This window comes from Nuphar pumila, chromosome 13 (genome assembly GCF_984573655.1).
Source record: "Nuphar pumila chromosome 13, dmNupPumi1.hap1.1, whole genome shotgun sequence".
In the NCBI taxonomy this organism is placed as follows: domain Eukaryota; kingdom Viridiplantae; phylum Streptophyta; class Magnoliopsida; order Nymphaeales; family Nymphaeaceae; genus Nuphar; species Nuphar pumila.
This window is the reverse complement of record NC_143261.1, coordinates 67,429,906-67,442,794: the sequence shown is the minus strand read 5'-3', so window position 1 is coordinate 67,442,794 and position 12,889 is coordinate 67,429,906. Positions and strand designations below refer to the sequence as shown.

The window sequence follows — 12,889 nt, the reverse complement described above, 5'->3', positions numbered from 1 at the left end:
ACTCTCCCAACTAACCCCCAAAAAATTGAAAAGAAGAAGAGCAAAGAATGGATTTGAGAGAATTCATAAAAGATATGGATTTGGAGATAAGAATGAGCAAAGTGAAAGGATTATGGATTTTGCAGTTGCTTTTGATCTTGCAGTAGCAAATACATTTTTTTCAAAAGAAAGACAAGAACTTGATAACTTTTAAGAGAACAACACACTCGACACAAATTGATTATTTTCTTCTAAGATGAAGAGAGCTAAAATGTGTAGAATTGCAAAGTAATTCCTAGAGAATACTACTCAACATAGACTATTAGTTTTGGATTTATATATAAAGAGCAAGATAATTAAAATAGATATAAAGAGAAATCCAAGAATTAGGTGGTAGGATCTCAAAGTTGATGATGTAAAAATGAAAGAATTATTATTTGAACAAGAATGGTGGAATTGGATGGTGAATGTTGACCACCTTTGGCAACAGATGACAGGTAGAATCAAGTTGGTTGCCAAGCAAGTACTTTATAAGACTAATAGCAAATGTTATATGCATAAAGAAACTTGGTGGTGGAATGAAGAGGTTTAAAAATCAATTACGGAATTGAAAAAGACAAAAAGTATGATGAATTGAGAAAAATATAAATTAACAAAGAAAGCAGCAAAGAAAATCATAAGACGAAGTATGTTGCTTATAACATGTATACTAAGATACAAAAGAGGGTGAAAGAGATATATATATAAACTAGTTAAAAGTCGAGAGAGAAAAACAAAAGATTTAAGCCAAGTGAAGTATATTAAGGATGACGATGAAAAAGTTCTAGTTAAGGATGATCAATTAAAGAAAATAGGAAAAATATTCTTGTCATCTGTTAAATAAAGAATGAAATAATAAGGTAGAACAATACAAATAAAATTGATGAAGTGAAAATGACTATAAAGAAGATGAAGAATAATAAAGCACTCGAGCCGAATGATATACCTATTGAATTTTAGATGTCAATGGATAATAACGAAATAACATGGTTAACTAAATTGTTTAATAATATTTTATCTACAGAATAAATGCCAGAAGAGTGGAGACGGAGTATCTTGATTCTTATATATAAGAATAAAAGTGACATTCAAAATTGTTCTAACTAATGGATATTAAACTTATGAACTACACCATGAAACTGTGGGAGGGGATAATAGAACAACGTTTGAGAAGAAAGAAGAAAATCAAGTGTATCACAGAATCAATTTGGCTTTATGCCAGGTAAGTCAATGATAAAAGCTATTCTTTTATTAGGACAACTTATAGAAAGATTTAGAGAGAATGATATAAATTTGTATATGGTTTTCATCGATTTGGAGAAAGCTTACGATAGAGTGCCAAGGAATTTAATTTGGTCGGTACTAAGGAAGAAACAAATCCCTTGTAGATATATTAAAATAATTCAAGATATGTATGCAGTGGCAGTTACAATGGTTAGAACTATATGTGGAGAGACAAGGTTGTTTTCAATTAGGGTTGAGTTACATCAAGGGTCTACTTTAAGCCCATACTTTTTTGCTTTAGTTATGGGTGAAATAACGTTTTGCATCAAGGTAGAAGCACCCTTAATGTATGCTCTTTGTAGATGTATAGTACTGGTTAGTCAAGATAGAGTCAATATACATAATCAACTAAAAGTTTGGAGGAGCATGCTGGATAGAAATAATTTACAAATTAGTAGAATAAAAACTGAATGCATGAAGTGCAAGTTTAATACAAAAGCTAGTGCTAGCAATGTCATTTGAATACAATTATACAAGAGATATCTACTCAACAATGTCACAAGTTTTGATATTTAGAGGCTATATTACAACAAAATAAGGGATTTGAAGAAGATATCACTAATATGATCAATGCTGGTTGGGTTAAGTGGAGACAAGTTAGTGGTGTGCTATGTGATAAAAGAGTACCTTTACGACCGAAAGGATGTTTCTACGTGACTATTATAAGACCGGTACTACTATATGGAGTTGAATGTTGGACAACTAAATAAATGACAAGAATAAAGTACATGTTGCAGAGATGCGTATAACATTGATGTTCGGGGTCATAAGGATAAAATTAAAAAATGAATCTATTAGAATGCACCTAAGAGTCGAATCAATAGAGGATAAAATAAGTGAATGTTGTTTAAGATGGTTTTGACATGGCATATGTGAGAAAAAAAGATTGACATGGTACAAGTAGGAATTGAAAAGAAGATCAATGAAAACTTGGAAGGAGGTAGTTCCAGGTGACATAAAAGATTGTAAAGTGATTGAAGTTTTAGCTTTAGATAAACAGGAATGAAGAAACATGAATCTCACCCCATGTAGTTGGGATAAGGCTTGACGATGATGATGAAAGAGAAGAAACAATAAATCAATGCCCTCCTAAATTTTCTAGGCTAGGAGTAAGAGAACCACTAGAACAAAATACCAACAGCAGGAAAACCACCCTCTTTATCACCCTGAATCAATTAACACACAGTTACAACTCTCCCAACCAACCCCACAAAAAATTGAAAACTAGAAAGAGAAAAAAACAATAAATCAATGCCATTCATCACCATTAGAATAAGCCCTCCTAAATTTTCTACAGAAGGAGTAAGAGAACCACTAGAACAACGATACCAACATCAGGAAAACCGATTCATTTATCATCTTGAATCAATTAACACAGTTACACCTCTCCCCCGCAAAAATTGAAAAGCAGGAGAAAAAAGAAAACAATAAATCAATGTCATTCATCACCGTCATCTTCTGTGACAGCAGCAACACGCCTGAACACAGACTTGAACGTTCTCCCACCGTTCCTGGAGACCTTCTTCCCCTCCTCGGTGGCTTCACTCAGCAACCCAACAACAGGGTCACTCTGAATCTCAACCCCCCCGACCTTCTCGAAAAGTGGGTGCTCCTCCAAACACTTTCTCATCCAATCCCCCAACTCCTCGACGTCGGTGATGGTGTAAATTATGCCGCCCACCTGCATCACGTAGGCGTACTCGTCGAGCAGGAAGGGGCTGATGACCCTTCTGCGGTGGTTCTTCTCCTTGAAATGGGGGTCGGGGAAGAGGAAGAACATCTTGGCGAGCTGCCCCTTGGCAAAGTAGTTGGGGATGTACTTCATGGAGTTGGTTCGGACGACGGAGATGTTGCCGTACTCGCCGGGGTGGGCCGATCGGAGGGCGGAGATGCGCTCCTTGACGTACTCGGTGACCTTGTCGCGAAGCTCCATGCCGAGCATGAGGGTGTCCGGGAAGAGGGGGGAGAGGCGGACGAGGAGGCCTCCGAAGCCGCAGCCAACGTCGGCGAAGCGGATAAGGTGGTGGTGGTGTTGGTGAGGGAGAGGTGGCGGAGAGGGGAAGTGGTGAGGGTAGTCGAGGTGGGAAGGCGTTAGGGGGACGGGGAAGTGGGAGTCGCTCAGGGGGTTGCTGTGGGCTCTCGCCCTGTAGAAACGCTTCCTCGGGTGGCGATGTGGGTTCTGGTTGACGGTGGCGGTGGCGGCAGCGGCGGCGGCAGCGGCGGCGTCATCGGCGGTGGTGGTGGGTAAATTTGGGGTGTCGCTCGGCATAGTTGGAGAGAGAGAGAGCGGCTAGGGTTTTTGCGGAATGGATATCTCTGAAGATTCGAGTCTCACCAGGGTCCGTTCAAGATGCTTCAAGCGTCCAGCTATGAAATTGGACCCTTTAGTACTGTTATCAATGTATTGGCCTATGTTTAGATCCAGATAGTGACATCATGAAACCCAAAAATGTAGTAATCGATGGCAGTGGACGGGGGGAAAGCGGGGCCCCGTCCCACCTCGCGCCGTTTGGACCGGGGATGAAGGGTATGAAACGGGGGTGGAGGTGGGGATGTACGTACACTTTTCCCTGCCCTGCCCCGATCCCCGACCCGACCCGCCCCTGTCACTTTTACCGGCAATAGCCCCGTCCCACCCCGCCTCATCCCCGTTTGAACCGGGGATGGAGGACATGGAGCGGGGATGAAGGCGGGGGTGGAGGTTAAAATCCATCTCCATCCGGGATGGAGGCGGCAATGGAGGTTCTAATCTTGAGGCGGAGCGGGGGTGGAGACCTTGTCCCCCGCCCCACCCCACTGCCATCCCTAATAGATGGGACCTGACTTACAGACACTAATTTTTTTGGGTATGGATATGAGTCTGTATGGATACCACTAGGGTTTTTGTCAGTTGGGCAAAAAAACCCATGTAACAAAGTATTACCAATATTTTGAATATTATTGCAATATTTTTAGACACTAATATAATCTTGAAAATATCATGATATTAACTAGGTATGGCAAGGGACCGGGGTGTGGGCAGGGGGAGGGCAAGATCTCCACCCCGCCTCGTTTCAAAATTTTGCCATCCATCCTCACCTTCATCCCTATGCCGGTTTTGATTTTAACATTTAGCCTTTGTTTCTTGATCTTTTCACAGTTGCCTTCTGCCTTCCACCGTTAGAGGAAGGAGAAACGAAAAATGGGTGCTGGTGCATCTCGTTAGAGGGAGAAGAGATTTGAGAAAGCGTTTTATGTTTGGGTTAAGAATATATATAGGATTTTATAATATGTATAAAGGTATAATAGTAATTTCCTTAATAAGCATGGAGGCAAGAGTAAGTCCATTCTAGGCTCTATCTCCATACGAGTTTTGATTTGAATCTCCATCCCCGTTTCATGTCCTCCATCCTCAGTTCAAAGGATGGACCAGGCGGGGTGGGCCCCCATTTTCCACCAGTCCACTGCCATCCTCAATATTAATACTTGACATTTACCCAGTGAAAGTAGCTTCTTGCATTTTTTACACTTTTTTGTTTTTCTTTCTTGCCCCTACCAGAGACGAAAAGTTTTAATTCACATGAACATATTTTAATTGCATCTCAGTCTAGTTTAAACGCAAACAAAAACCAGATTGGGGGTAGAGGAATTTTTTCTATCAATTTTTTTTTTTATTAGGGCAATCATCTATCCACAAAACATCTCATCTGCCACAAGAAGAGCATCCTCCATCTTCCTTCCACCCACCACCATTTTCAGGTCTCTCTTTATCTCTTGGGTGTGGTCGACCACCTCTCTCTCTATCATTGGGGACTGATCGACCCTCCCCCTATCATTTTTCTCACATTTTTTCATTATGTGTTTTTCATGCTACACAAACAAGCTAAATTTTTTTATTTAGAAAAATTATAATATAAAAAAAAATATCTTTTTCTATGAGATTTTTTTTTTGCTTTCAAACTTGCCCTAAGGGCGCATTCTGCATGTATGCATAAGGGGAAATTTTTTAAAGAATTTTGTTTTCATGTGTAAAGAGAGTTTTTTTATTTTTTATTTTGGGGAAGTCCAACTGGGGTTAGTCCGACCCCTACCATATAACTCTTAAGCCCCATGTGGTTGAGGAATTTGAACCTAGGCCTTCAGCTTGGCACAGGACCCCGCTTACCACATCAGATACCACTTCGGTGGGCAAGGAGGAAGTAATTGTAGAGTTTTACACCAAGAACCCTAAAACAAGGAGGCATGGTTATGTGATCGGTCGGGTCACACAAAGTACAAAAAAAAAAAAAAACGCCTTGCACAATGGAGAAAACCGCTGCACAAAAAATCACTACGCAAACTACGAATTTTTGTGCTTTTGTATGGCCCAAGTACTTTGTAAAGTACTTTGGTGATCACTGAATCTGCTCTATGGAACAAGGCATGGTCAATGTTGCACCTCTTGGCAACCCCAAAAACCGGTGGTTTCTCCCGGAACACCCTCCCCCCCCCCCCCCCCCCCACAAAAAAAAAAAAAAAAAATCTTAAGTGTTGATTCATATCCATCAGTGCCCACCACCTATAGGGTTGTGCACGAGTCGAACCATACTTGAGCCTGGATTGTTCAAGATCAACTTGGTAATTCTTTGAGCTGAGCTCAAGTATTCGAGCTCGAATCAATCTTGGGCCTTTCATTAACTTGGTATTGCAGAGCTCAGTGTTCTATCACCTCTGTCCTACTAAATTAATACAATTACAAGAATACTAAGTTTTATGTTAAAAGATTATAGAGAAACTTTTTTGTTTGTTTGTTTTTAATAGAAAGTTAGGGTTAGGCAGACCCCACCAGGTTACAAAATGATTACAATGTGATAACCTTAAAAAAAAAGTAGGAAACCAAGTCCTTTCAGATCCTATCACTACCAATCACAGTTAGGAGTGTCAACGGGTCGGGTTTACTCAGACCGGACCCGACCGCTACCAAACCCTATAAGGTCAGGATATGGTGATAAATAAAAAGACCCAATTAAGACCCGGGTTTCATACCCAAAGGTCCGATTAATACACGGACCTGGGTGTAGTTTGTGAAATTTTATACCAGACCTGGGCCCAACCCGAGTTCCAAATAAGATCCACAAATTTTCAATGTAAAAATGATGAAAAATATTGTTTTACCGGGTATGGCCCGGGTCTAGTTCATGTAGTTCTTATCGGGTCCAGGTATGATTTTTCTTCTGGAGGGTTTGATTAGACTTGAGTCCAGACCCAATACCATACCCAAAAATTGGGGCCAGTTCTATTTCCACCCAAGTCCGAACCAAATCCGATCCATTGACAGTTTGACACCCCTAATAACAGTTGGCTCAGGTTCCGAGAGTATGACCAATTCATTCACATTTTCATGTTTCAACTGAACGCTTAATTCGACTCCCTAAGGACAAGGGGTAAGCCCACAGAGTTTTATGCTGCCAGGACAGTGATCGTAAGTATGGCAGGCAGACCCAGCGTGGCTAGGTCTCTGATCTTTGGGACAGTTTCTCCGTGTAAATATAAAAAATTGAATGCTTAATTCCTATTTTTTATGAATCCTTGAAGAGGAAGGAAAAATACCAACTTTACGGAACACCGCCTTATTTTTTAAAATTGGCTTACATTTATTTAGACAATAGAAAAATATGATTATATATGGCTTTAAAATTATTTAAGAAGCAGTAATACCTTATAAATACGATGCTTTAAAATGGCTGGTGTCAAATGTATTTGCTTCAATGTATCTGCACTCCATTTATCTAAATCTGCATCTTTGCAGGGATGGATGATACATAAAGACTTAAACAAATTATATGTTGGTATTAAGGAATTGAATATTATACTCATCAAGTATGGAATGGACAAGATCAAACAGTCATTAGTCTTAATGTATTTTGCCATGACAAATTAGCAAGTTGTCCTTGTTGCGCTAAAATCAAACACGTGAATGTGAAAGCAATAAGAGATCTGGGAAATCCTGCCAATTTCTTTCAGAACGGCTCTGCCACCATGCGGGTCCAATGGCCCATTTGGAGCAAGGTCCCGTGGTAGAAAAGCCTTAAGCCGACCCACCGAGCTAGAACTTAGCTAGGTGTGTGGAGCCCTTGTGGACTTGTGATATGAGCTTTTTCTACATATGATTTAAATTTTGATCTGATCGTAGACTACAGTTTTCACACTGCATCGATATGAAATGATCTGCCAAGTTTCTTTCTCTTTCTTCCTTGTCGAATGACATGGTCATGCACTAATGTATGCTGTTAATGCAAGTTGTGCTCACTGCCTGTATTCTGTAGGGATATGCTTAATCTCAAGTTGATTAACCGCAAAAAAAAAAAAAATCTCTAGGGTTACTGGTAGAGATGTGTTAGAATCATCTTCATGGTTTTTTTGGGGGGATAGTTCAAACCTAAAACCACCCCATCGCCGACCGAACATTGGCTGACCTCCTATTGGTAAAAGCCTTGAAGTCCCCCTGCCCACCGGGGGAGTACACCCATCTTCAACCTTGCAGCAAGGGATCCCACTTGTGGGTTTCGAACTTGTGATGTCCAGTCAACTTGTTGGACATTCACAAGTCACCCCTACCAGTTGAGTAGAGCCCTCCTGGGCTAATCATCTTTCTGTTAAAAGTATTCAAATGTATGAAAAACAAAGTATATAGCTCACACTATCTTAGCTGAAGGATCTCGGGTTCAAATCTATTCCTAGATGCCTGTCTAGGAAAAAAGAAAAGAAAAAACTAAACTGTTCAACAAACTGATCAAAATCATACTATAATAAAGCTGAATAAACACATCATTCTTTTTCTTTTTTTTTATAATAAAGGAAACCACCCATGCAGGGTGGTTGGTGAGTCCCATTGCAAATCATTCCTCATGAATGTGAAATCTCTAGGTACCCCCCAGTTTCTCTTAGGAAGGTTCCCCCCCCCCCCCCCCCCTTAGGAAGGTCCCCCATACCACTGCGCCAGCTTTACAGCAAGGACTTCGGTTGCATGTATCATATTTCTATTATATACATACAATTAAACAGTTGCATAAGTTGCAATATACTCAGGTGAAAATTGCAACAAAAGGTATAAAAGCCTAAATTTTATGTAGATACATGATCATTTACTTAATGGCCGATCCCCCTGCGAGGTAAACCCCGGGTGGGTCACCGACACTCAAACCCTTACTGCACCCACCAATTAAAGTCACCCGCACCTGATAAAAATCAAACCTGAGACAAAGGGATCAGCACCTTCTCCCTAGGCACAATGCCTACATAAGAGCAGGCTTGAGAAAGGATAATAAAGGGTTTAAGGTTGGGCCAAGATCGCCAAATATATCTTATTTTTTATTCTTTTAGAAATTATCTCACAATGATTATGAAATGAAGAACAAACACGTTTGGAGAGTACAGTAAAATGTGGTGGGGGTGTTGGTATATAAAATTTTATTTCATGAAAAAGAGTGGATGACATTTAGCCGACTGTTTAGTAGGGCCAATTGCCTTAGTGCCTATGTTAAAGGACACATATATAGGTGCCATTATTCAAGGGTTTTGATGTTGTCTTGACTTGCACAACCATGATGATTTATCTTCAATATCTGCATCATCTCCCATATCCATAAAGTTCAAGTTGGAATGTGGGTGGCTTAAACAAATCATAAGATGTGATGAACCCGATAGTCAAGGGACCTCAAAGGTTCTACCAACCAGCTAGAGGCCAGCCAATGTGTGATCGGTGGTGGGTGGGGAATTCTCTTGAACTATCAAAAAGAAAAAAAGTCATAAATTCAAGGTTGATTGCTTTCAAGCCAATGTCTTGGAGCTAAGCTATGTAAGACCTACCGATTAATTGGGTCCATGGTAGTCACCACAAGGGCTTTGTGCACCTGGCTAGGCGGGTCTGCTAAGAGCCAGAATCAAGTGACATGGCACACTTTGAAGTGTGCCACTGCACCGATTGGACACCGATTTCCTCGTTTAATAAACAAAAAAGAAAATTGTTCATGGTAGTCAATATCTATGGATTCATCCAAGCAGGTCTTGCATTGCATTGATCTGCTTACAGATTTTGACTAGCATGAGAAGAGTGGGGAGCAGGTGCCTACCAAAGTTAGGAGCTTACCACGAGCAAACGGGGGTTTTTGATGTGTTTTTTGCAAAATTTGACCACGTAGATGCATTGGGCATGGTTGATTTGCTAGAAAATGATATTTGGATAATGTTTTTCAATGAAAAACATGACTTTTCAGTTTAAATATTTATAAAAATTGTATACCATCGATTTTTTGAACCTTATAAAAACCTACACATGTTGAAATTGGACGATCCAAGAGTCCAATCCTATAAAATAAAGTATGGTCAGATTTGAGAAAAACATGAAAAAAAAACCCTTCAAAAGCCGGCTAAAACTAGGCAGCTACCCCACTCCCCCCATGCTCAGCATGACAAATATTGGCAACATTGACCAAATATCACGATCTTATCTGTACGTTCAAAGAATGACAAAAATCTCGATAAAAAGTTTGTGGTTTTTCAATTATCATTGTTTTTCAAGGAAATTAAAATTTTATCACAGGATTTACACTTTTTTAAACTTTTTATGCTTTTCACATTGTTTCTTTATATTTTACATATTTATCTAATTATTTAATTGTAAATATGCCTAGATTTTTCCCTTAAAAGTTTTTTTTAATTATCAGCAGATTTCCCTTTGTCAAGGAAACCCCCAAATCAAGATTTTTAATGTTAGTTCCAATTATGATTTTAATAATGTTAATGTAAGGCCCACTTCTTGGACTTTGCCCTAATAACTTTCTTATGTACAATTGTTCACTAGCGTGTGTAGGGCCCTAAGCTGGCACTATATATTAGGACTATTTGATTACTTGATGGTGCATGCTTCCCAGCTTAGATACCATGTGAGTTTGATTAGAGTACATTTGGATCATGGACATCTCCCTTTCCACTCCATGACTTCTTCATTCTTCATGGTCTCTTCCATGTGCAAAAGACCCTTTTCTTGAGAGTCAAATATATGCTTTTTTAGCAGAAAATAATTTCCTCATTTTATTCATACATGAAAAACCAATGTCCTAGATAATGGTATTTCTCCTTATCCAAATAGGATATTAAAAAAATAGACACACACACACACACACACACACACACACACACACACACATATATATATATATATATATATATATATATATATATATATATATATATATATATATATATGGGTGCGTGCTAAATGGGGTTTTTTGCTCTTTCGGTATTTTTTGATCCCATAAACGTGTTGGGCTAATCGATTTACTAGAAATCCATGCATGGATCATGTGTTTTTGATGAAAAAAATGATATTTGGAGCCTCAAAAATTTATAAAGATTTTGGACCCTTGATTTTTCGAACGTTATAAAAACCCACCCATGTGTCGAAATCAAACACTTCAAGAGCTGATCCCTATAAAATCAAGTACATAGATCACATTGATATTGTCAGAATTTAAAAATAAAATGAACAAATATAAAAAACTCATTTAGCATATTTTATTTAGTACCTACCATCAATATATATATATATATATATATATATATATATATATATATATATATATATATATATATATATATATATATATGTGTGTGTGTGTGTGTGTGTGTGTGTGCACTACAAAAAAACAGTTGATTAGCGACGAAATTTAGCGACGGCGTTATATCGTCGCTACTTAGCGACGGATTAACGAGAGAAATGAATCCGTCGCTATAATTGGAGAATTTTACGAAACTAGCGACAAATTATATTCCCTCGCAAAATTCGTCGCTACGTAGCGACGGATTGTGCGAGAGAATATTTTGTCGCAATAAATACGGCAGTTCGCGATGGAATTGCGACGGCTAAAATTCTGTCGCAAAATAGCGACGGCCTAGGCGACAGAATATTTTTTGTCGCCTTTTTCGTTTTTTGAATTACGATGGCGTAGCGACAGTTTTAATCTGTCGCTAAGCCGTCGCGAAATGTCGCATTACCCCTAATCCCAACCCTCTTTTTCCTTTCTTCTTTCGCTGCTCCCGCCCGTCGCCCTCTCCCTCCTGCCGCCCTCTCCCTCCTGTCGCCCTCTTCCTTCGGCCGCCCTATCCATCCCGTCGACCTCTCTGCCGGCCCCCACCGTTCGCCGGAAGTCGATCTCTGTCAACCTTCCGCCGCCGCCGCCCGGAGCAATCACAGCTATTTTCGGGCTCCACCGTTAAATGGATTGGGGGTCGACCCCCTGCGTTTTCCGGCAGGGGGTCGACTCCGCCAGGCAGTCGACCCCCTGCCGTGTCCGACCGGGGGTCAACCCCGGCAGGGGGTCAACCCCTTGTCATGTCCGACAGGGGGTCGACCTCGGTAGGGTTGAAATTATACTCGGGTTGTTGCTAGTTGGTGCTCGTGATTCTAAGTTCGTTATTGAGAAACAAGAATGTCTTTTTAGATGATGATTGTAAAAGGACGTGCTTATCTTGGATTATTTGAGTCTCCTTGGTGATCTTCTTCTATCGTTGGGTTCTCTTACGGCTTTAAACGTGATCATCGTGCTTAGTTTGAGTATATCAGTCTGCTGCTGTTAAATTAGGTTTTACATGTGATTGATCACAAATTATGTTAATACTTTGCACTTTCGTGTTCATCTATTGTATGTTGAGCACATGATTATTACGAGAGTGATGTTGATGCCTCCTGTCGAAGTGCCTGCACATTTCCCTGACAGTACTGGAGTTTACTTTTATGACCTTCAATTCTATTATTACTGTAACGCCCCAAATATTTAACTTGAAAATTTTGGAATAATTTTTTTTTTTTCTAAAACCACAACGGAAATGTTTTATTAATCCATCAGTCAAATAATTTGGGCAAGTTACAGGTGATAATACAGACTCAATAATATTAGGCGAATTAAAACCTTGCCTTGAAATTTTTACAAGTCATAAATGACAAATTTAATGAATTTATTGAAGACAGAGTTCCTCAGGACATCCAAAGAAGATATGGTCTCATGGCCCATCCACAACGACGACTGCAATTGCCCATCTTTATTGGTTTCCTGAAAAATATTAATTCAGAAGGGGTCAGACTCCCCTGTCTGCGTAAGAAGCATTATATTTATATGTGGTGCTCAGTGTCCTGTGTACAAGTATGTGCAACAACTACAGATATAACCAGCATAGAAATTTATATCATTCTAAGAAAATGATTATACTTTCTAATTCATGATATAGTGCAAAAGATGACTGAACTAAAGATACAATTATTCACATTAGCATAATCTGTAGATTCTACAAGTTTTACGAAAGACATATCAACAATTCACGATTCCTCAAGAATGAGTATTTCATTTAACTTAATATATTTAATGTTTATCTTACTCTTACCCTGTGGGTACGCACAGGCATAGACCTCGTAGCGGACCGAGACCATACGGGTGTTTTTTTTTTTTAATAACCCGTATGACTAGCCGTACGGATATCCAAAGGGGACGGTCAGTGACCGAGAGAGAACTCCCCAGTGGCTAGAACAAAAATTAGGATGCACCCTGTACTTCTGCAAAAGACTTGGATCTAC

General features: G+C 39.6%; 1 protein-coding gene across 1 annotated transcript; it reads right to left on the bottom strand.

Annotated features, from left to right (window-relative positions):
* Positions 1-2,628: 2,628 nt before the first annotated feature.
* Positions 2,629-3,636, bottom strand: LOC149818582 (tRNA (guanine-N-7) methyltransferase). The gene has a single exon (XM_089985174.1). It carries the CDS (start codon positions 3,569-3,571, stop codon positions 2,741-2,743), a length of 831 nt encoding a protein of 276 aa, XP_089841300.1. The 5' UTR covers positions 3,572-3,636; the 3' UTR covers positions 2,629-2,740.
* Positions 3,637-12,889: the final 9,253 nt, after the last annotated feature.